Source organism: Melanostigma gelatinosum (assembly GCF_949748355.1).
Source record: "Melanostigma gelatinosum genome assembly, chromosome: 9".
Classification (NCBI taxonomy): domain Eukaryota; kingdom Metazoa; phylum Chordata; class Actinopteri; order Perciformes; family Zoarcidae; genus Melanostigma; species Melanostigma gelatinosum.
Window position 1 is genome coordinate 4084524 of NC_136642.1, and position 20986 is coordinate 4105509.

The window sequence follows — 20986 nt, forward strand, 5'->3', positions numbered from 1 at the left end:
GCTCCTCAAACCCAAAACCTTGTGAACAGAAACATAAACTGAGCTCTGCAGATAAAAACATGAAGCATGATTGTGCAACTGTAGGACTCGCACAGCCCATCAGTCTTCATGGACAGCTGATGTAAAAGAAAGATCAGTACTTCATATGCTTATGCCGCCCCCAAACCATTCCGACCTCCTCCCTGTGACTTCTGTGCAGTATAAAGAAATCATATACTGTGAATACCTTGGAGGATATTTGAACAATTGCTGTTGCCTGATCCGCTCTGTGGCGGCCATCTTTCCACCCAACCTTTGAGTTTGGATGTTCAGAACCGCTATAAACACTTAAATATATTTAGTTGGACGACACATCGAACGAAGAAGTTTGTTTCAAGTAAAGTAAAGTAAAGTATCACCTTAACACCTTAAGCTTTAGAGAGAAGTTCAAATCCCGCCGAATTGGCTCCTAAATTACCGTAGCGCCGGTTGCTGACAATCAGTCACATTTAAAAGGCAATTTTTTTAAATGAATTCTGGCACATCACTGCCAGCAAACCTCATGGAGACCAATCTATCTGTTTTAAGTGAATAGTGTCAAGGCTAACAACACACAAACACTGAATCCGTCAACATGTTAGCTTGTTGTTCAAGAGCGAACCTGTTTGTAACTTGCACCGACGACGTTAGCGTCACTTCAGCCGTCTCTCCTCCGCTCCATGAGCGGAGAGACTGAACGCAGGCAGTGTCTGTATCTGATCCTGAACCTCCCCGACTCACAATGCTGAAAGCAGGCTCGGCGATAATCAGTTTGGGGAGATTTTTATGAAGCAGCGGCGCTAATCATTTAGCATGCACTGCTGTATGCAGGGGACATCGTAGAGCTGCAACTGATAGAAAGTGCACTGTAGCAGGATAGCAACGATGTGGAGACGTTTTAATCGATTTCATATCCTCGTATGGCACAATCCTAAATTTGAATGTTTCAAAATGATACAGTAGTTATGTGTAAATATACTCCACAACTATATAGTCTCTCATATAATCCTGCATCGCGTATTTGGCAAAGCAGTTTAGTTCGTATTTTTAGTGGGAAATGCGGTTGTTCATTTTAACATAAACTCTGCTATTTGTCATATTTCTGTTTTTCATGGGCAGAATATGAAATCAGTGATTTGAAAATGTCTTATTACAGCGCTACCAGCTCGGCTTCTGCCTGTGTGGGTGTTGCGACAGCTCACTCTCTGTCTGCGTGGATCCTGAGGGATTAATGAAACCGGTTTCTCTTCTCTGCACCAAAGAAAACAGGAGTGCGCTTCTCTATAGCTCCTCAAACAGCCTCCTCCTCCTCCTCCTCCTCCCCCCCCCCCCCCCCCCCCCCCCCTGCAGGTGGCCCCGTTCGGTACCTTGAGCGAGGCTGCGGGGCCACAGGGACGAATTCACATGTAAATAGGCCACTCGCTCTCAATAGACTCGGGGAGGAAAAATGAATCCCGCCATGATACCCTCGCATAATAAAGCAGGAGTATGCATATATTGCGATGTCTTCTTTTAAAGTACACAATGAGATTAATCTCCAAACTCAGCAGAATGAGAGAACCCTCTGGGGGTGGATTTATGGGAAAGTGAGCATTACTCTGTCCTGCGCCATGCAATAAAAAGAGCCTTTTTAAATATACCTCCCTTTACGCCAGAACATGCCTTTATCCTTTCAAAGGAAGACTTGTGAGGATTCTTGCGTCTGAGCATGCATGTGAGTGTTAACAGTGCAGCCCAGGGTTCAAGGTGAGGAAAAGGCTTTTACACATTGCCTCGCACATACAAACCCACATGCATGCACTCGTGTTCAGCTTCCCTTTTATCTCTTACTTACTCTCACCTTGGCACGGATCATTTACACTTCAATGGAGCGCCACAGTCCCACCATGCTGTCTTTGCTCACTGTCGTTTCTCCTTGTGATCCTTTGATGAAGAGAGAATTATTTCAGCAACAACTACACAGCTCTAGCTTTGACACCTTTGTGGCTAAAACTCACGGGATACGTTGTTTTTTTATTGCTAACACAAATTACCTCCCGTCTCCACACACCCACAGCTTGCTTAAAGTCCTTGCCTTTGAAATCCAAGCTGATTCTACCGATGAGCATGTATTCATAGTGTCACTTTGGCTGAAAAGGGTGCTTGTATTGAGCGTGTATTGAAGGAGTGCCTTGAATTAAAAGCGTGACTTGTTATTTTGGGCATCCAGGGTTGTATGAACATGGGATTCTCCTGGTTGATGCACCAAAACATGTCAGAAAAATATCTTTGTTTTTGACAAAAAGTGCTGTAAAAGCCGTTTCCCTCAAAGGTGAAGTCCACCTGCGTTCTTTTCTATTTTATTTCAGCCACCTAAAAAAAAAAAAAGCCCCACCTTCAAAAGCGTGCACCAGTTGAAGTGTACACTGTAGAATATCATCCCCGCTTTATGTTGCCATCGAACGGCCTTTTCCCAAGAGGAACTGAAACCGTGATGTCATGGAGCCACCAGACTCCATTCACAAAAACATCATCTTACTGTCTTGTCTACCGCTGCATCAGTTTGTTTGTGTTATTGTGTGAATTCTGGATCCGAACTGACGAGGCCTCAAAAGCAGAACATTGCTTAACTTCCGTGCCAGTACTGAGGATACAATGTTGTGTAAATATATGTAGCATTTCATCATGCAGAAACCTCCGTCAGGTCATAAGGGGAAGGTTTTTAGAATGGCTTGTGAAAATAGCATTATGGCGCAAAAACATACGTACATCACTGGGGAAGCTACAGTCATATAAAACTTCAAAAAAGAAAAAAGAATGGACCCGCCCTTTAAAAACAGAAGTCAACTACGACTCCCAAGAAGCATCTCAGAAAGAAACATTCAATCAAACTTAAACCCTGCAACTCAACGCTTAATGTTATGGATTATGTCAACGTTAGTTGGATTATAGTTATGGTTTATATCGTTTATATATACTTGTGGTGCTTTTTATCCTCAAATGCAACAACACTTTCTGAATTTGCCGCATCTTGTAAGGCAACAGTGGCTGAGGCTCATGGGTATTGTAGTATTTACAGCCACCTGCTATATGGGAAACATATTGTCTTAGAATTGAAGTTGAAATGAAGACAAACAGAAACTATCGTCGTTATCCATGAGACGTCTTGATAACGTGTGTTACAGTACGCTGACGGTGTGTGTGTTGCTGATCACTGAGGATGTCATTAAAGGAATCTACAGTACGAGGAAGATTCCCTCTGGAACCAGCGGCTGCTCTCAGCTCTGTCAAATGCTGCAGAGGGACGTCATCGCGCTACAAACCCACGAGGTAGAACATTTTGTACAGTATTCAGCTGTGTGTGCCTCCCAACCCGGACAGTAAACTGTCAAACCTGATCCTGCCTCAGGCGTGTCTCCGGTGCAGCACACTGCAATACCGGTAGCAGTAATGGGAAGGAATTCTCGCACGGATGAGCTCCTCCAAATAAAACATGAAGGGACGCTGCAGTGAGCTTTCACTTCGTGCTGGCTAGAGCGCCTTCGTGCCAAGCACACCATCCGAGGTTAGCGGGTTAACGCAGAAGAGATTTATTCACCCGGAATCAAGACTTTACAAGAACGAGGCTGAAAGGCTGAGCAAGAGGATTGAACACGAGGGAGCTCTTTCTGCATTTTCTCTCTCCTTATTGTTTTAGACGTCAAACTGAGTCAGGAAAGGGCAGGTAACATGCGTTTTGATTTACAGAGCCAATAAACAGCAAATCCCCCGGTGAGGGCCTCAGCAGATCAAAAGAAATGGCCTGAAGTACAAACAAGGCGAAGCAGGAAATTACATATTAATGGCTTTACACACACACACACACACACACACACACACACACACACACACACACTCAGAAAGCTGACGTGGTTTTCTGAGAAAAAGGAAGTAGAATCTGGAAAAGTGTGAATGTGCCTTTGCCCTTTGAGTTTCCTTCCTGAGCAAACAAGTTGGGAAGAGGCACCGGGCTTCCCAAAACATGATTCATCAGCTTTTGACTGAAGAAATGGGGCATTCTGGGAGTCAAATATCCAGCCTGGACACTTTGGTGTCATCTTCCTCACTCATGACCCCCCCCCCCCCCCGATGAGGTCGTAAAATAAAGCCACAAAACATTCCGTTAAATTCTGCGGTAGCTCGAGTCATAGAAATGTGAAAATGAATGCTAATGACGGGTAGTTTTCTTTCTCCAAACACAACAGTCCCCCTGAGACACGGCATCAAAAGCTCACTATCACCACATCTAACTGCAGCGGATATGTATGCGGTCAGACGAGCACGTTTGGTGATCCGGCCTGTGAGCAGCGCTGATCTCTGCAGCACAGTTATTTTAGAAAGCCAGCTGCTGCACCGGGCTGTCGGGCTGTACACTCATTAATTGTTTCAGAGGAATGGGGCGGGGAGCAGGTGGCGTTAACACACTGGGCTGCACATCCAGCCAGCTCAGTCCAGAAATACTTCAGCCTCCTGCCCGAGCCTGTTGCACTGGATCCGGCCTCCAGACTGCCCCGACAACATTTTAAAGTCCTGATGACTGCCTACCTGAGCATCTCTTAACCCTTTACACCGCAGCAGCCAAGAGGGGAAAGAATATTTTCATTTTTTAATGCGCGCGATGTCGCACCATCTGTATAATATGTCTGTAGAAAGGTAGCTCCTTAGACGACGTACGTTTAGTGAGAAATGAAAGCTACAGTTTGATCAAAGGAATGTCAAAGTTTACAGACCATTCAGAGCTCCTCCATTGATAATGGACCTTCAGGTTTTTGGGCGTGTTGCTGTGTCAACAATCATTGTGCAAGTTGGCATGAACTGAAACCGAGGACATTCTTTAAAGTGATAATTAGATCAAAGGTCGACTGAGCAAAACATGCGTTTTGGATCACGTCTACATGGTGACAGAACCACTGGTTCTGTAACGTGAGCTGTGCAGCAGCTCCACTGGGGGAACCGGTGGTAAAAAGCCTCGTTAGAAGACAAGTTTACAGATGTTTTCACTAATTGCTCGTTTCGTCTAAACCCGAATGAACGGAAGGTTACGATCCTGAGCGTCTTTGAGAAAACACAAACCCTTGAACAACAGAGTGGACATAATAACACCCTCCATAACACCGTCAACATTGCTCTAAATATGTTTTATTAAGCAAAAACACAATGCATAACCCGTCTAATGACAACGTGGCCGATGTGGACCAACTACAGTTGCATCTTGCCCAAACATTTCTGTAAAATCCAACACAATATGCTCTATTTAGAAACTGTAAACTTCATACGAAGAGATACTCTAAAGTGCTTTTTAAAAAAGATATACGACAGCAAGCAAATCGATAATAATGCAATAATGCATGGTAATACTTTTCTTTCACAAAGAAAGTCCAGTGTAAAAAATGAACCAGATATAATCACGTAAGGAACAGTCAAATCAAACGGATGTGTTGTTGCTCCTCTGGTGTAACAACGTTCAATCATTTACCAAATAAACCTTCAACTACTTTTCTTGGTAATGTTGTTTGGAACAGTCGTTCATGAAACATCCTCAACTTCCATCACCCCTCCAGACCCCAAACCCTCTGTGCTTTTTAATCCGTAGAAACTCTTTATAGCATAGCCACACATGTCTGAAACTTTCCCATCTTCATACTGTATTCCTTTAACCGTCACTTCCTGATCACCAGCATCGTCACATGACCTGGAGCTTTAGGACTGATAAAACTCAGCATTTTGAATGTGGACCTGCAGCGGACATGTCTGTGTCCACCCAGGAGAATATCCTTTAGTTTCCTTCACATATAAACAGCAGGCAAGTCTGTATCACGACAAGTCTATCTCTTCTTTCTCTGCTGCCGCAGCGCCTTCCTCCTTTTCAGGATCATGTCGTGGAGTCGGTCCAGGCCCTCCCTGAGTCCGTCCCCGATGATGGCGCAGGTCGGCTGCAGGTGCCAGGGAGTAGCTGGGCCCAGTTCTTTCAGCGCCAGCAACTTCTCAATCTCAGCGAGTCCCAAAGACTTTCTCAAGTCCTGCTTGTTGGCTACCACCAGCAGGGGCACCCCTTGGTTCTCGGAGGTCTTGGCGATTTTGTGGAGCTCCGTCTTGGCCTCCTCCATGCGCTCCGCGTCCACGGAGTCCACCACGAAAATGATGCCGTCCGTGCATCGCGTGTAAGACTTCCACAGGGGCCGCAGCTTCTCCTGGCCGCCCACGTCCCAGAAGTGGAACGTCACGGTCCGGTGGTCGCCCAGGGACACTTTCACCTTCTCCGCGTTGAAACCTCTGGTGGGCACCGTGTTCACAAACTCGTTGAACTGCAGTCGGTACAGCACGGTGGTCTTGCCCGCCGAGTCCAGGCCGAGGATGGCGATGTGAAACGACTGGAAGCACGGGACGTTGGCGAAGAAGCTGGGTTGTTCAGACAATCCATTCCCCATCTTTCCTCATGAGGAAGGATTGGCGGTTTTGGGAGGTGTGATCCAATTCCAGTCTGGCAATAATCCTCAGAGCTGCTGATATTCCAAAACGACTGCAGCGATTACCTGAAAGCAAACTGCAAGTGTTATTGTGGCTGAAACACAAGACAGCACTTAAAACAAGACTGTGCAACTTCGACTGAACAGCAACTGTGGCCACAAGCGGCAATTACAGGATTACGGCACATTTCATTTCCCTACATTCTCTTGAGTCTGTTGCTTTAAAGACATAATCATCAGGTGAACAAAAGCACAAGTAGAGAAGAGTCGTAAAGTCAAACTGAGTCGTGCAAGTTACACGAGATGTTTTCTTTAAAAGGTAAATAGTCTCCCTTTAAAGCTGCACTTTATGACAACAATGGATCAAATCACCATGTGTAATGTGTCTCTATCATATAATCTGTAACGCTGAGTCAGGAGGAAATCAGTATTTTTGACAGAATAAGTTGATTTTTTTTAAAGTGTGGCTGCCTTTTAGGATTGTCCACTTGTGCAGTTACAAAGTTTTTCTTTGAGAAATGAGCATGAATGATGGGCGTATTCATTTTTCATGTCAGTCAAAGTCCACAGTAGTGCGTCACCTGCTACAAAAAGCATCCTTTACGACCATGATAAGACTTTTGAGCAGTATACTATATCTACTCTGACCCAGATAGTATACGGCACACAACGAAGAGCTTAAAGCCACCGTAAATCCAAAACAATGTCTTACAGCCACCATCGTGTTCTAAGTTGAATGAATTCATCTCACAGGTTTCACTTAACATTCCTACTGGGGGCCTGTGTTTCACTGTCATGTTTAGTATAGTACTACATCCTTAACTGTGATTAAAAAATGGAGTTTAGCCTCCAACAGCTCGGTAATTAATCTGGATGTTACATTGCAGGTTTAACAAGTATCTACACGACAGGTGCATTCTTTTAAGACCAGTCCAGAATTGTCTACCTGCCAGTCTGAGCCATCTGTAGAGAAATCATGCAACATAATATCACACACACGGTCCTCTCCGGCGTCTAAACAGCCTAAATTCAACTCACGTTGTATTTCCACCTCTTGTGTCGCAACGACGACAGAAAAATCCTTCCTTCAGAAGCGGAGAGACACCCTGCCTGCCTGCCTGCCTGCCTGCCTGCCTGTCTGTCTGTCCTCTCGGTGTCCCAGTGTGGCTCTACCGCCGATGACACCGCTGTCAGTCTGGGATCAACGCCCACACGAAACACTGGGGACGCGCGCGCGATTGGCGCGTGCACTCCGTTCTCTGCCAGCCGATTGGCTAAGACGGCTGTCGATCACGCGTCTTGCCCGGGAACCAGGATCACCTGTTGCTCCGTCACACTACTTTCTTTTTTTTTTTTTTTTTACTTTTGCAATCAATAATTCATCGTTATTGATCCGAACAGACTGTAAGCTAGCCGCTGCGTTTTAAATGAGTTTTTAATAAAATAAAAACGACTTGAGAGGAGACAATGGTACATTTAATTTAGAAGTTGTGTGTATCCGCTTTAAAATGTCTAGAAATGTCACTTTTTACGTTTTGCTGACGTAAAACCACAAGTTGCAGAGACTGGAGTTTTGACATAATGTTCCTCCACATTACACTTATAAATGCCAGAGAAATAGTCTACAGTCTTGAGGGTTCAACATTACTACCATGGTATTTTTTGTGACATATATTAAAACCACACGTGCGGACATTCAGGTAGCATTTAAAACGCACGTGGTTGTAAAGTTGAAACGTTGAAAGGTGACATTTGAACATACCGTAGATTCAGCTCGGTGGGTCGGCGTGTTTTCCCTTTTTCTGTTCGCTTGTGTGTGAGAGAGAGAGGGGTGTGTGTGTGTGTGTGGGGGGGGGGCGGGGGGGGGGGGGGGGCAGCGCTGCCCCATTCGTCCGCGTGTTTTTGTTTAAAATGATTGGCCGGAGAAGAAGCAGGACAAGCAGCAGCACTTCTCACTGCAGCCACTACAACCCACCGTGCATGGAGGACAACAAACACAAGCTGGTCTTCATATTTATGTTTATTCTCACAGGGAGACAAACAAGTGTAGAAATACCACTCACACACATTTTACTGAAAGGTCCTAAAGTATTGCCATCAAAAGAATACTGTAAAATGATTCTCAATGGCCCCAGAGTAAGAATAATAGTGTTCTTACTCTGGAGCATCCAGGATTTATTTGACAGTCTCTGATTAAACTGATTGTTTTCCAAGGATTTTTTAAAATAACTCTTCTTTTGTGTTGTTTGACTTTTTGTGTTTTTGTGCCACTTTGGCGCAGCGCAGTAAAGAACAACCACACCAGTAAGTATCTCTATTAGCGTGAGCTGGAAGCTTTCATTGCATCGTTTGGTATTGCAAAGGATCAAATGGGATGAAAATAAGAGAAACACATGGCGGCCTGTGAGGTCATGTGGTTTGATATTCTTTTCATTTTTATATTTAGTCTGCGAGTTATGCACGTGGTCACGGATGACTGGGTGAACACATATGTGCAGCTATTTCAGATATGCTTCAAAACACGTGCGGACTTCACATGTTTCTCATTCTCGGGGTGGAATGAGCAGCTGTCAGTGGAGCAGTGGGCTCCGTAATGTGGCCTTCATGACACCAACAGTCGCTGCATGTCTTCCTCCATCAGCTTAAATATGTCACTTCTAGTTAGTCCTTTTCACAACTCAACATTAACAAACTGTAACTTCTACAGCAGAGGGACAATGTTCATACATATGTCATTTCAACTTTATTGATATTGATCCAAACATTTTCCTGCAAGATAGTAAAAACACATTCAGATGAATTAAAAAACACAATATGCGTTGGCAAATGGCTTTCAGTTAATATTTTGTCGATCTGAAATGTAGTAAATTGTCTAAAACATGCATTATTATTGACATGGGCTTTAAATATATATATATTTGCTGTGCCCTGTAATCACAACTATCAAAACGTGTCCAGTTTATTTCGTTCTACATCCTAACTATAGTCTCTTTGATCAAATGTTATGCTTAATGCACCATTTAAAGAAAGTACCAAATATATATATTGTTTTAAAGAGTTTTTAAAAAGAGAACGTCATGATCTATTTTTCCACGATCTAGAGAGTTTCTCCTCCACGCGGTCCAAGAATGCGCTGTACGCTCCTCTTCTTCGTCCATGTCTCTGTGAAGCAGACATTCAATGTTCTTATTAATATAGTTATGCATAATATCACCTGTTGTAAATTATAGATATCACCCTTTCTGTTGGACTAAACAATGTAAAACACAACAGGTAGCTTCAGTCAAGCGATGTAAAATAAACAAGATGTGTTTCTCCATTAAGTATCAGAAACAACATGGTCTGTTGGAGTTAACATAGATTTGAGTTTTTCTAGTAGACAAACTTATGCATGTTGATATTATGAACTTCCTGCATAGTTTAAAAGCATTATACTTTGATGATGAAAGAAGTAGAAGTAGCAATACCACATTATCAAAGCACTCCATTACAAGTAAAAGTCCGACATTCAAAATTGTACTGAAGTAAAAGTACATTAGCAACATAATGTACTTCAGGTTTCAAAAGTAAAAGCACTGATTGTTGTTGGATCATTATTGTAGATGTATCAATATGTAAGCAGTGCTTTACTGTTGGTGGAAGTGGAGCTATCCTCAACTACTTCAACTTCATGAGGTGGTGAGTTTAGTCCATAACAATGCATCATATTTAATAACACATCATGTGTTTAACATGGAAAATCTTAATCTGAAAGTAAATATATCTGTCAGCTAAATGTAGTGTAGTGAAAACTACAATATCTGCCTCTAAAATGTAGAAATAAAGTCCTTTAAGTCAGGATTTCTACAATCTGCATGATGATTACGTGATTGTAGTTTGAGTCCGCCCCCTTTGAGAAAATAGAAGGTTCTTCATGTAGATATGAAGCCAAACGCCACTGACCGTATATGAGGCTGATTGTGGAGGCCAGAGCAGCTGAGGGAGAACGAGCTCTGCGTCCCATCTGGGCTCTGCAGGTCTATACGTGTCCATCCCGGTCTTGGTGTCCCGTGAACTTGAGTTTGACCTGGATCTGGGGGTCCGGACTGGAAGAAAAGACAATATATTCACCCAGTTAGTCATTTGTCCCTTTTTACAATGCTGTTTTAAAATGTAAATAAAAAAGGCGAAAAAAAGATGAAGTTAATTCACTTACTTTTGTCCAAGTGTTTTAATTTTAAATTCAGGTCACCAGGATGTCTTTGGTATGTAGTAACTATGTCTGGAAGGTCCTCATTGAGCTGGAATCAGTGATAAATAATCAAGAAGGTAAATGTTTTACTTTTGTGTTTATCGCCATCTTGTGGTCAAATCAAACATTACAATCACAGAGATGTTTGGTGTTCACCATACACAGGACAAACATACAGGAGAAGGTATGAAGCGTACTCGCAGACACGTACCGGTCTGAAGTCGTGTGGTTTGGGGTTCTTGTAAGGCCCACAAAGGTACTTCCCACTCTTGACAAACATGAGCTCAGACTCCAGAGCACCGGGAGGCCTGTATGATGTGATGAACTTTGGAGATTCTTCCCTCCGGTGACTCTCGTGTACAACATTGGGTAGAAATATTCTGGTTCTCTTCTTCGTTTCACTGAGTCGAAGCACATCTAGATTTGAATGCGTCTTTCTTTCTTTCCTCTGAGGATCTGACAGAGATCTGTACAGTTTAAGAGAGAAATCCGGGGGCTTGATGCTCCACACGTCGCTGTGGCGCTCCATCTCGGGCAGAGTGAACCATTTGCTTCTTGCAGTAGAGAGATGCTGACTTGCAGAGAATTTGATTTTGTCTTCAAAGCGGACTCTGGACAGCGGCTGCAACGAACTGTCTGGGACCATTTCATCTGCTCGCCTTGAATTTTCCAGCGATATCTCCTGATCTATAAGTTTAAATCCATAAAGTTTGATCTTGTACTGTTTGTTGGTCTGTTAGGAACACAGTGGGGAGAAAGCACAGCAGACAGTGGCACAACTGCTGATTACAGACACCACACGTAAAAAGTGCTGCTTGGTAACGAGCGCCTTTATTCTTCGTAACAAAAAGAATGAAGAGGGCTGAGCTCAGTGGGACACTCAACAAAAACAGCAACTTAGCAACTGTGCAAACAAAGTACCCTCTGAATAGAAGACGTCTTTGTAAACTCGGTTAGAGACACACGGTGGCAGGCCTGTCAGAGTGGCTCCTTGAGCTTTCCCAGGCCCTCTGCTCATTCCAGTGAAGCTGTTGTTCTTGGAAGGTCTGCAGACGCCTCTGAATTTCAAAACTCCAGTCGATATTAATTAGCAGATTATTCAGCCGAAGTTTGAAGTTGGCTCATGATTGAGATTTTGAAGGGTTTCATTTTGAAATGCTACATCAGAATGTCCTGGTTCTGTCTGAGTGACACCTCGAGGTGGGCTGCTGTTAATTAACCTGGAGTGACATTATTTTGTAACTATGCACCATTTCCTCACGAATCTAATCTGAAATTAGACCAATTGTCTCATGAATGTGATTTGAAGGGCTTTCATTTTGAAATGCAGCAACATACCCGTCCGTTCACCCCTCACTTTCCCAGTGAGTTGGAGAACTACAGTGGCCCTCAAGTGGGGAAAATCCTAAAGATACCGAATCCATAGGATTTCATTAGCCTTAGGAGCCACTCTTATCAATATTAGGTTATTTTAATGACTAAATAATTGCTCTAAAGACATTTATTTAAATTCAGAACAGGATTAGATGTTATCTATGACTTAAATATAACTAAATGTTATTTCTAGACCAGCAACAGTTATGATTTCAACAGCAAAGTCAGTATATAAAGTTAATATCTCACTGGAAACAAATCGAAAATGTCAATGAATTAATAACATTCCTGAGTGAAGTTTATAAATGATAATGAAGAATGAAGAACACAGACATCAGATAGTATAAGTCAACAAACAGACAGCTTCTATTTAATCTCCAACACAGCCTCACCGCCTCTGCTGTGTGTGTGTGTGTGTGTGTGTGTATGTGCTCTTGTCTATGTGTGTGTGTAGTTGGAGTAGCTCAGCTCCGACAGAGAGCAGAGGAGATGCTCGCTACTACACTAAAACATAAAAAAATCTACATCGCCACCTAGTTATCAAACAGCACGGTCACTCAGACATCATATCCATCATATATGGGAAGCCTTTAATGAGTGTTTGGTTGACCCATGTCTTCCTGACTGCATCTCTTTGGGTGATATTGGCTGTGGAGCTGAAGACCATGAGTGAGGAAGAGCTCCAAGTTCCTGCAGGCATCAGGGTTAGTGATTGGGTAGGCCTGGGAAATGTTTTCTCGATTTATATTTATCTTTGATCGCGTATCACATGATTTCCCCCCAAACTGGGATTCGAAACTGTATCCAGCCAATCAGCCAGCACTATGACTGCTTTACTAAATGCTACAATTTCATTGGCTGTCACTAAAGGCGATTTTAACTCCAACGGATCGCTAAGAAACATTTACAAGCGGACTTCTAAGGACTTACAAGTCAACGTTTTTCCTCTGGTAAGTACTTTTGATGCAAAATAGACACCATAGATATTGGGTCATGTCATTTTTTTGTTGTTGAAATAATCGCTTGTGCTTAGCAAACCTAAGCGTACTAACCTGGATCCTTTGGTCTTTTTCATGCCAGTTAAGGCTAACGTTAGCTAAGCCTCTACATTAGCCAGCTAACATCTAACGTTACAGTTCATTTTACGTTACTAGCTGAGACATTTGTACAAAAAGTACATGTTAATACAACCCAAACATTGCAAGAATCATGCTAGTAATTTAAGTTCAGCTTCAGCAAATATAACTAAGTTCTAACTGCTCTAACTAACTGCTTCAAGTGCTAACTCACGTTTAACTAACTAGCTAGCGTTAGCTAACTAAGCTAACTAGAAACAATCCTCTAGCATCAGTATGTGTCAGGTTACAGAATGAAGGTAAATATTAAACATTATCTTAATATCTACAGTTTTATGAGTTATAATGAACCAATTAATATGTTAATATCGAGCTTACTTTAATTTTAATTAGCATGGAAAAGTAGTAGGCTTATTTCACTGGATACTCACTAAAAACATGAATACAATTCAACGGCACCTTGGCCACATGTTTACTTCTGGCTGACTCATTTGCATACAGGGCAACGCCAGGTGAACTGGGACACATTTGGAATGTTTACGTCTACAATGGTCGACACAACAGCGCACACATTAGCTCCACCTCCACGAGTTAACCGGAAATGCTAAAACATTAATATGTGACAGCTGTTGTGTGATATGTGCAATGCATGATCTGTTTTTCTTCACTTTAGCCCATTCCTCTGTTCACCTCTCTCTTTTCGACCTCCGTCCAGAGTAACTCTGCTGTAACTCAATCATGGCTGAAGTGCCACTCACCACACCAGCCGGTGACTCCACGGAGCTGCCGTACCCGGCTCTGGCCCCGGAGGTCTTGGGCCGGCTCAAACAGACCACGAGACCCCGTAACTGGTGTCTGAAAGTGGCCTGTAGCCCATATCCTTTCTTACTGCTGCAAGTTTAACCTGTGTCTGACACCTGGCATGCCCAAATATGTTTAAGAATAATACCAACGTGACTATGCCTGAGTAGATATACCAATATGTATATTTCAGAGTAAAGGCTACACTGCCGCTATTATCACATTGTAACATCGTTTAAACTAGCCATCATTAGTCCCATTCGGTCTTTCTAGTATGTTATCAGCGGTCCTCTGTTGTTGATAAGTTTTATGAATGAATGAACATGAGTTGTGACTTTAACCTCGTCCTCCACGTGGTTGAAGTGTGTGTCCATACTGGTGCGCCTCGTCAACTGCATGATTCTGCTCGTGTACATGTCCGAGAGGAGCTACCAACCACGGGTTAGAGTGACACCTGCACTCTTTCATGTTTAGATACAATTAAAAGTCTCCTTTCTCTCCGTGAAAACACACGCCACATACTTTAGTCTACCAAAATCATAACAGGCTAATGACAACCTAAAACGCTTATTTTATATACAATACATTCAAGATGTCCCTCTGTATTTATGAGTAAACGCAACAGAACTCTTGCCACTGTGTTAGCATTGTTGTTTCTACTTTGTTTAACGGTTATTTTTTCTTTTATTATGTATTGCCAGATTGTGGATACCTTTGTCATGGCATTTTTTAACGTGGAAATGCTCATCAAGATGTTGGCCAAGGGAGGCTTTGTCTATGAAGGGAGTTACCTCAGCGACCGCTGGAACATGTTGGACCTGTTCATCAACTTAGCAGTGTGAGTATCCCACAATGCCTTTCACTCATGCCGGAAAAATCATTCTTTCTTCTCCTTCGTCTGCTGATAAACAACATCAGTCACCTTAGGAGAACACATCAGCTCTTGGCTTATTTATGAGCAGATTGGTTTCATATTCAGTATTAGAATGAGTGTACATTTTTATTTTTTGCATATGAAAACAGAAAATAAAACTTCTGTCCCTTCAGGTTGTCTTTCTACTTCCTGGAGTCCCTCGACGTGACGGCCCTTTATGTGCTCAGGCGAGTAGAAAGTAAGTCGACGTTTTAATTTGCCGTGGTCCTCGAAAACTTGTCGTTTCGCCCAGTGTTTCCAAACATACCCACAGCAATTATGTAGCGGTGTTAACGTGGTGGAACATTTCAAGCTTTTAATGTGACTCTATGGGTGTAGATCGATGTGATGAAGCAGTCTGCTTCCTTCCAATTTTCTATTTTCATTATATTTGAGAAACAACAGTCATTGGCCGTGTGAAAACTGTACTTTGAGGACTACCTTTGGATTCAAACAGGCATTACTCCAGCAAAAAACATGGAGATGGATGATAAATGTAAACCTAGTATAACATGTCCTCTATCTGGCAAGAACAATGGATGTAAACACTGAAATACCAAAAGATAGTAATAGCTCTGCTGTCTAATGCAATTCAAAACAACAATACTGAAACATACTTTAAATACAAGCCGCTTTCTTTTTACTGGTTCGTCTAAAGAATCTTTAAGAACATAAATTACAGTTAATTCAGAAGGAATAAGAAGGTCAACGATCTATCTTTAAACTTGAGTGCCCATGAATTGAATTAGTCTTGTGTGTGACACAGTTTTAGTAAAAAATAACGACTGATGGCATCTTTTCGTCTTCATCTGTGCAGGTATGTGTGACGGGCTGACACTGATCTTGGACAACTTCACGTGGCCACATCTCTTCCTCCATCTCTTCCTCGATCGCTTACTCTATTTCATCTTGATGGTGATGGGAATCTAGGATACTTGGCTTGCTCTTCTAGCTGTTGGTATTTTCGATTGTATGGCTGCTTGTCTATGTGCAGAACTTTGGGCAACCGTTGTATTTTAAAATGTGTTGTACAAATACATTTTGATTGATTGAAATAATCTGCCCATTATTCTCTTGATTTCTTGATTATAGTTTGGTCTATAAATTGTCAAATAATTGTTGTTCAAATAACTTGTTTTGGCTGACCAGTAACCAAAATATGTAGTGTGATATATATATATAGAAATAAAGTAAAACAATACCGTGATATAAAAAAGCTTTTCCTCTTTTAATGTGTAAAAATGCTGAGCAAGACACTAACTCACATGTCTGTCGATGAGAGCATCGAATCATAATAATTCTCAAGAAACTTAAAACATAATTCATACATTACTCAATAATACATTTCACAACAAACCCTACATCTTGTTTTTAGAACATTAGGTTTTGATGTGTCTCCACGTTTCTCAATTATTTACTCCATTAATCCATTAATCCATGACCCGCTGTATGTAAATTCTTCTTTTCTCAACTCTACAAACTGTCATTCTTTTCTCGAACCAGAAAGTACGTAACGTGTGCTTAAGTCCACACTACATGACCAAGTACGAAAAACAATGTCAACAAAACTTTTTCCACCAGCAGGCACTGGTTGGAAGGTATTTCCCACCACCGTGTAGCAGAAGAACCTGTGAATGAATATGTAATGTCACGGTACGTCCACTAGATGGCAGCATATCATTCAGGCGGTGGCAGAGAAAAGTACTCCTTTTACAGGAGCAGACTTTACTTTTGTTTCCTTTTCTACAATATAGTGATAAAGTTCAGACTGAGGCAGAGACGGTGAAATACGGCAAAGAGAGTAATTCTCAGTGCATGGTGAGAGGCGAACAGCCTCCTAAACTCAGAGTTCTTCACCAGCAGAATCCTCACAGCATCTACAGTCTCCAGCAGCAGCCCTGTTCTTGGCATGCAGAGATGATGCTTATTCCAGATTCATGGAACAGAACTCTGTTTAATGTCTGTAATCGCTACATATTGTAGGATATTTTTACTGACTAGACCTTGAAGAAAAGTCAGTGAATGAGTCTGGAGAGGAGCTTAGCTTGTATTAAAACTTTTGACCTCACAAGTGGCCAAATATCTATATACACAACAACAGTATCTGTTTTCCTTTCCGTCTTTATCTTAAGACGGTGCGTTGTTGAATCAATCTTTCTTTCTATGTTGGATTTAATATATTTTAGCCGTGCATCTTCTTGCGGGTGCTGTTTATGACCCATCACAGGGATTTATAACTCGTGATCCCTTCATCAGAACGCTGTCTTTTCTATTTTTCTGCCTTTGCGCCGTCGACAGATTCGAAAACACAAAAACGTGAACGATCTTATCGAGAGACAGTGTTTGGTTTGTCCGTTCTGGGCTACTGTAGAAACATGGCGGCCGGCTCTGAGAAGGGGACCCGCTCCGTATGGAGATATAAAGGGCTCAATCTAAGGCGATTCTTATTTCCAGGTGATTGTGCACTAAAGCCTTCATGCTCATTGATAGTATCATACATTTCTTCCAATAGAACCCCCTTAATGCTGCACACTGTACCTGTAACTCCAGCATTGATGTGTTTCATCAAAGTGCAGTCATATCATTCAGTTAGCAGAGCTTGGTCTCTCTCGGTCACTGTGTGGTTATAAGTCATCATAGTCACCTCAGAGGCCATAGCCTCGAGGGGTCAAAGGCAACAGGAAACCCGAGCCGGGACCTCACAGGAGCCGACCTCGTCGCCCCTCTTAAAACCAGGAGCTGTCACCTTCAGAGGCTTCTCCCGAAAGCGTCTGGCCCCTCGGCTCTGTATCTGGAAAAAAACCCTCCTTCCATTGACATTTACAGCCACTGTGCAGTCGGTGGCTCGGCTGAAGCGATTACAAGAGCCCCTCCATGTGTCTCCCTCCATCTGTTTTACTGTTGTTTGAAATTCACTTCAATCTGAAGCTCTTCCTGCCCTTCTCTTCTTTGCTTTCATGTCGGCTCAGACAGAGCAGAAGCTATACTGTCCGTACAAATACAAATGGAAGGCGGGGAACAGAAATAGCTTGTCATGACCCGGCTGCTCTGAGGTCATGACTGCTCTCCTCCAGCTAAACAAACACACTCAGCAGTTCTCACAGGTCATCTGTGGAAAGTACAATCAGGAATTTATCTGTACTGAAGTACTGCAAAGTTCTGAGGTACTTTTACTGTACTTGGGTATAGAGCGCTGCAGGAATGAGCCCTTAAACATGGAAATGAGTCAGCATGTTTGCTCTTCTGGTTCCCTCGTCTCCAAGTCAAGAGTTTTTGTTTAGATTACACTGAACCATCACTGCATCTCAGAGCTCAAGTTACTTTGTCTCAGTCTTCCTATCTGGCTTTTCTTTCCCTCTATGCTGCCAGTTTGTCTTCTTTCTTTTAATCCTCCTTCGCTCTATCTTTCATATTTATTTCCTTCATCAGCTGATCAGAAAGCTGAAAACAGCCAAAGCCGAGATTCAAAGTTTTTTGAAAGTTTTACCCGAACAACGAAACATATTGTTCTTCACAAGAAGTACTTTAATGATTTGTTTGCCTTTCTTTACTTTTTCTTGATGGGATAAGAGTGATTTGGCTTCTCCACCTGAATGATTGACATTAACTTTAGCTGGCACCTTCAGCACTTCTTCCACTGTTGCCAACAAGACAGAAGGCGAGGAATGATGACCCGTTGCTGTCCGAATCGCCTCCACAGGCTTTCTAACAGTGGCGGTATGGAAGCCCATCGCTTTCAAAGAGCTTTACGAAAAGCACTTTCAGCCTTTACTGAACACGAGTAGCCTCAGGTGGGCTGTAAATCAGAGACCTGAGCAGAATGATTCATTTCAACTGATGTTTTTGTTTTATTTTCATGCCGGTGATGAAGCGAGAAACAACAGCGAGGAGGACAAAAAGGTAAACGTGGGAAAGTTCTCCTGTGGACTTTTAGAACGTTATAATAATGTGTAATATGTGCTTTTCGGCTCCCTGTGTGCACTTGAAGTCTTTTGTACAATCACTTCTCCCGTCAGTGGTGGAGGTTCAGGTAATTATATACAGTTTGCATCATTTAGCCGACATCACATTTCCCAGGGGACACTGCAGCGCCGCCATTTCTCCCACGTGTGATTATAATGAGAGAAAATTGCACCGGGTGAGCTCGTGTGTGTAGATTAAAGAATCAAACGAGGCAATTATCCCCATTTATTAACCACTATCTGGATGTACCTTGAAGGCTGCAGACTCATGTCATGTACTGCTACAGATGTTTTCCGTCCGGGAGGCCGATTGAGATTTAATTGCCGGTTGTGTAAGAGGAGGCATGAGCAGACGGGAAGAAAGTGTTTTTTTTACCTGATGGCTATTCCAGGTTGATGGTCCAGGTGATTTACGAGGGGGGGGGGGGGGGGGGGGGGGTTGTGTCCCTCCTCCGGCTGGGAGTCCAACAGCCGAGTGTCTCACCAAGACAGCCGGGCACCTCCTCCTTGCACCGCGAGAAGACGGTGTGTATACGACCTGCACAGCTGTCAGCTTCCCATTGGTTCTCTCTAGACCTGCAGGACGGATCGTCCACAGGTTTATTCATCATTAATCACAGGATATAATGTCTTACTGACTTCATTGGAACTTCACAGTTTGCTTAAAAGGTCCTTTTTATTTAAAAATGAGTCCTCCTGCTGAGAGTTTTTACTTCTACCTCAGAGTTAAATTCTCAAGCACATCTCAGCTCTGAGATAGTCAGATAGAGAGAATTATTGTAGAGCTGATATACTGAGTCAATCAACAGAAAAACTATCAATAAAATGTTTTAAAAAGAATGCAAAAATGCCAAATATTAGCTGATAGCAAAGCAGCTCCTAAAATGTGAGTATTTCCTGTTTTTTCAGTTTTCCTTCATTGTAAACTGTGCAACTTTCGGTGTCGGCATTTTTCATGATTTTATTACATTTTTTAGGCAAAATGAGTCATCAGTTAATTAAGAAAATAATCAGTGTATTAATTGACAATGAAAGTATTTGTTGGATTACTTGACTGTATACTGTAGAACTGCAGCTTCTCATTTATCCTTTTATCTCTCACCAAAGTGCCCAGATGTTATTCCCTGCTTCAACTCTTCATCCAACATCCCTGAATGAACCACCCACTGCAAGAAAAGGATTACTTTTTCCAAAATACTTGCAGAATTTACATTTTTTTACAATACAAATTGAGCCACTGCTTCCTGCGTTTCTTGTTTCCTCTTCTAAGGACATCAGTTTCTAGTGTTTGACAGAATAATCAGCTCCAGCTCCTCAGCTCCCGCCAGTGAAGCTTGACATCTGAGTCGCTCGGCTGCAGCTAAAAGCGTGAGAATGGAAAACGAGCAGTCTGGAAAGGACCATGACTATCTGTCTGATCCAAATGTTCCACTCGTTGGCTGCGGCTGCCTCCATGAAAAATGTAGCATGTAGGCATCTGTTTTAGTGGTTTGGAGTGTAACTGGCTGGTCACTTGTGAACTCCCATGATTAGACCATCAGTCTGCCTGTCCTTTGGACATGGAGAAAACATGCCGATAGTTTACAGGCTTCAGTCCATTCAGACCAGAGTAACTCGATGAATGAAGCTGTGTCAAATCTGTCATGTTTCACAGTGATACAGAAAACAGAAGCCTACAAAATGAAGTCATTTAGGTTGATGTTGCTTTGCTCTGGTTAATCTCTGCATGTAGAATATTATAAAAGTCAAATTTGCACTTTGCAGTTTAAATGCAAATGCATCTTTCACTAAACATCCTGTTCTTCACAGTCAAAATGATATTATTTTCACAGTGAATCAGGATCCACAGAATATTTTGAATGTCCAGAATTCATGTATTTGTTTGTCTGATTGACAATGTTTGACTTTTATTTCAATGCTATAATGGTAAGTATAATGGTAAGTCCTCTCTTTTGCTTTGTTGTTGTAAAGTAGCTTACTGTTTAGAGCTGAACCAATAGCTAATTATTATTATTATATGATTGTTTCTTTTTTTTTACTCAAGTAAAGTACTCAAAAATGGCATTTGAGTAAATATACTCGTCATATCATTTCTCCACTGGCTCTGTGCACACGTGATCATGTCT

At 42.3% G+C, this 20986-nt stretch overlaps 2 protein-coding genes across 3 annotated transcripts; both read right to left on the minus strand.

Annotated features, from left to right (window-relative positions):
- Positions 1–5210: 5210 nt before the first annotated feature.
- arl4aa (ADP-ribosylation factor-like 4aa) lies at positions 5211–8315 on the minus strand. 2 transcript variants are annotated; one of them, XM_079275062.1, is made up of 2 exons: positions 8266–8315; positions 5211–6569 (listed from the first exon to the last, which is right to left on the minus strand). In XM_079275062.1, exon 2 carries the CDS (start codon positions 6462–6464, stop codon positions 5862–5864), a length of 603 nt encoding a protein of 200 aa, XP_079131188.1. In that variant the 5' UTR covers positions 6465–6569; positions 8266–8315; the 3' UTR covers positions 5211–5861. The 2 variants fall into 2 exon arrangements, with proteins under 2 accessions (XP_079131188.1, XP_079131187.1); XM_079275061.1 differs by lacking the exon at positions 8266–8315 and adding an exon at positions 7542–7680.
- Positions 8316–9578: 1263 nt separating this feature from the next.
- cUnh7orf78 (chromosome Un C7orf78 homolog) lies at positions 9579–11263 on the minus strand (the record flags this gene model as incomplete). Its single annotated transcript, XM_079276107.1, has 3 exons — positions 9579–9665; positions 10446–10588; positions 10891–11263. 3 exons carry the CDS (start codon positions 11261–11263, stop codon positions 9579–9581), a joined length of 603 nt encoding a protein of 200 aa, XP_079132233.1.
- Between the last annotated feature and the right edge of the window lie 9723 nt (positions 11264–20986).